Source organism: Emydura macquarii, unplaced genomic scaffold (genome assembly GCF_026122565.2).
Source record: "Emydura macquarii macquarii isolate MOO-44397 ecotype Brisbane River unplaced genomic scaffold, CSIRO-AGI_Emac_v2 contig_2162, whole genome shotgun sequence".
In the NCBI taxonomy this organism is placed as follows: domain Eukaryota; kingdom Metazoa; phylum Chordata; order Testudines; family Chelidae; genus Emydura; species Emydura macquarii.
Window position 1 is genome coordinate 1 of NW_027132299.1, and position 3,695 is coordinate 3,695.

The 3,695-nt window shown below is 44.8% G+C and overlaps 1 protein-coding gene across 1 annotated transcript; it reads left to right on the forward strand.

Annotated features, from left to right (window-relative positions):
• Nucleotides 1–493: 493 nt before the first annotated feature.
• LOC137160167 (zinc finger protein 551-like) lies at nt 494–3,689 on the forward strand. The gene is given in 2 exon segments (XM_067558622.1): nt 494–678; nt 681–3,689. Coding segments are annotated over 2 exon segments (1,134 nt in total). The 5' UTR covers nt 494–599; the 3' UTR covers nt 1,736–3,689.
• The last annotated feature ends 6 nt before the right edge of the window (nt 3,690–3,695 follow it).

The window sequence follows — 3,695 nt, forward strand, 5'->3', positions numbered from 1 at the left end:
AGGATTGTCTCCAGCAGGTAATATCCTCAGATAAGATATTGCTCATTGCTTCCTACACATCCTGGCTGACACTTGGCAGTAGCCCTCCCTTCATCTTTACAGTGTCACTGGGATAGGATGTGGACGCAGTACTGATCCCCTCCTCTCTCCCTTATGGGGAAGAGTTTGGGGGGAATTCACTTCCTGATCCCTTCTCCCCCATTTCACCACCACTTATTTTGGTTTCTACTCCTCTTTCCATTCCTGTTTCTGAGATTTCTCTCTCCCAGCAGGTGATGGGATAGTGAATCAGAATGAAAAACAGAATCCTCCTCAGAAGGATGATGAGCAAGTAGAACTGCACAGAGTATTGTTGCGAAGATCTAAACGGAATGTGTCCAGGAGTCATGAGCAGCAAAAAAGTTATGAAAGTCAGCACAGGCCAGAGAGGCAGCAGGGAAACCAGCCAGAAGAGAAAGTGTACAAATCCATTAATAGTCAGGGAACTCGCAAGGACTTCAAGAAAACCACAGGCCAGTACAGAATCCTCACAGGAGAGAGAAAAAACACATGCCCTGAGTGTGGGAAAAACTTCCATAGACGTGCAGACCTCATTAATCATGAAAGAATCCACACAGGAGAGAGACCCTATGAATGCAGTGAATGTGGGAAAACATTCACTCAGAGCTCAGCCCTTACTAGGCATAAGAGAATCCATACAGGAGAGAGACCCTATGAATGCTGTGAATGTGGGAAAAACTTCTCTGACAGATCAACCCTTATTCAACATCAGAGAATCCACACAGGGGAGAGACCCTATAAATGCTGCGAGTGCGGGAAAAGCTTCACTGACAACTCATCCCTTATTCAACATCAGAGAATCCACACGGGGGAAAGACCCTATAAATGTGAATGTGGGAAAAGCTTCACCCAGCGCTCAAGTCTTATCACACATCAGAGACTTCACACAGGAGAGAGACCCTATGAATGCTGTGAGTGCCAGAAAAACTTTAGTAATTGCTCAGCCCTTATTTATCATCAGCGAATCCACACAGGTGAGAGACCCTATAAATGTTGTGATTGTGGGAAAAGCTTCACTCAGCGGTCAACTCTTATTACACATCAGAGACTTCACACAGGAGAGAGACCCTATGAATGCTGTGAGTGCCAGAAAAACTTTAGTAATTGCTCCGCCCTTATTTATCATCAGCGAATCCACACAGGTGAGAGACCCTATGAATGCTGCGAGTGTGGAAAAAACTTCACTGACAGCTCAACCCTTGTTAAACATCAGAGAATCCACACAGGAGAGAGACCCTATGAGTGCTGTGAGTGTGGGAAAAGCTTTACTGCAAGCTCAACCCTTGTTACACATCAACGAATCCATACTGGGGAGAGACCCTATGAATGTTGTGAATGTGGGAAGAGCTTCACACAGCGCTCAACTCTTATTACACATCAGAGAATCCACATAGGTGAGAGACCCTACATATGCTGTGAGTGTGGGAAAAGCTTCACTGACACCTCAACCCTTATTACACATCAGAGAATCCACACTGGGGAGCGACCCTATGAATGCTGTGAATGTGGGAAAAGCTTCACTCAGAGCTCAGCCCTTATTACACATCAGAGAATCCACACTGGGGAGAGACCCTATGAATGTTGTGAGTGTGGGAAAGGCTTCAGTCGAAGCTCAGCCCTTCTTTATCACCAGAGAATACACAAGGGAGAAGAACAGCATAGTAACCTTGTCTAGAGCTGACAAAAGCTTTTTTGTCTTTAATATTTTTGCTAATCCCACATAGCGAACGCTAAGACTATTTGCACCATTTCCTTCACTGTGGTACCTCAACTCCCCCAGGTGAGTTGTCTGTTTTTTGCCTTCTGCAGCTCCACCTTCTTTGGAGTGAATCCCACGGTCCTTTCTGTCAACTCTATAGTCCTATGGATCATGGAAATTTGTGACCCTCCTACAAGGAATGTTCATCTGCTCCAAGTGGGGGAGTGATAAGGGTGACCTCATCTAGCTACAGTTATGTCTATACTGATGGCAGCAAAGTGGCCACCGCCAGATAGATCTTTCTGGATTGACTGAGCGGTCAGTGTAGACCCGCTCAATCGATCAGGAAGTCGACTGAGTAAAACCACCCCATCAAGTAGCATAGCGCTGCGTCGACGGGAACGCAGTTCCTGTTGGCGCAGTGCAGTGAAGATGGTGTGCAGAAGGGAAACACAGCAGTCAATGGGAGTTACGCAAGCTAATCTGAGTAGTTTGCGTAACTCCCATCGACTGCTGCCGAATCTCCAGGTAAGTGTAGACCAGGGGTGAATCAAGGTAAAATCTACCATGGTTTCATCTCCACTAGGTTTTTCCATGGAGTTGGCTAGCTTGAGTTACCTATCATGATGTAAAATCTAACTAGCCTTGCAGTAAGGACATAACCCATGTACCGTGTCCAGGTTATCCTGATGTCCTGACCTAGCCTTATTTTCCTGGTCTAAGCAAACTTGGAGGATCAAATTTATACTCTTCCTTCCACTGCAAAATGATTGTTAGAGCCACTGAGTTCACCCTGTGGCATAGGTTGTCTCATTCCTAGCTGTTCACACATTGCCCTGGCGTATGCTGAACAAGAATTATTTTGTATCCTTTTTCTCATATAAAATAGATTAAATATAACAAAGAGCTGGAGCAAGAGTGGTAAGGGTGGGAGGGAAGTGTCATTTAAGGCTCTGGGACATCTGAAGAAGGTGGGAGTGAGTTAGAGAGATTCTATGCTTCTCTTACCCCAGCAGTGTTACCTTCTGTCTGGGCAATGTAGAGTTTGTCTTCTTCACATTCTAGCCCTCCACCTTCCAAAGTGGCATGTGAAACAGTGTCCTCAGCTTTCATCGTTTCACAAATTTTAATTCCAGAAGGGACCATCATCCCTTCATGATTGTCTGGTCTGACTACCTGCATGTTGCAGGCCATGGAAACTCACCCACCCACTCCTGTAATAGGCCCATAACCACTGGCAAGTTTCTCAAGCCCTCAAATCTTGATATCAAAACTTCAAGATATAGAGAATCCAGCCTTTCTTCTAATCCAAACCAGCAGTGACCCACACGTCAAGCCAAAGAGGAAGCGAACCCTCTCCCCTAGAGTCTCTGCCAAATGAGCCTAGGAAAAAAATTCCTTACTGATCTCAAATATGGTTGTCAGTTAGACCCTGAGTATTGGGTGAGAACCACCAGCCAGATACCTCTAAAAGTATATTCTGTAGTAACACAGAGCCCTCCCCATTTAGTGACCAATCTCTGGCCATTGGAGATATTAGCTAACAGCAGTCATAGATGGCAACCTTATAATGACATCCCCTCCATAAACTTATAAAACTCAGCCTTGAAAGAAGTTAGGTTTTTTGCCCTCACAACTCCCCTTGACAGGCTGTTGCAGAACATCACTTCTCTGTGAGTTAGAAACCTTCACCTAATGTCAAGCTAAACTTGTTGATGACCAGTTTATATCTATTTGTTTTTGTGACATTAGCCCTTAACTTAAATAACAGATAAGATGAGTTCTCCCTCCCATGTATTTATAGAGAACAATCATATATCCCCCACAGCCTTTATTTTCTTAGGCTAAACAAGCCAAGATCATCAAGGACAGGTCTACACTTAGAACACTGCACTGTCCATTAAAGCATTATAGTGCTTTTGGGATGCACCAATGT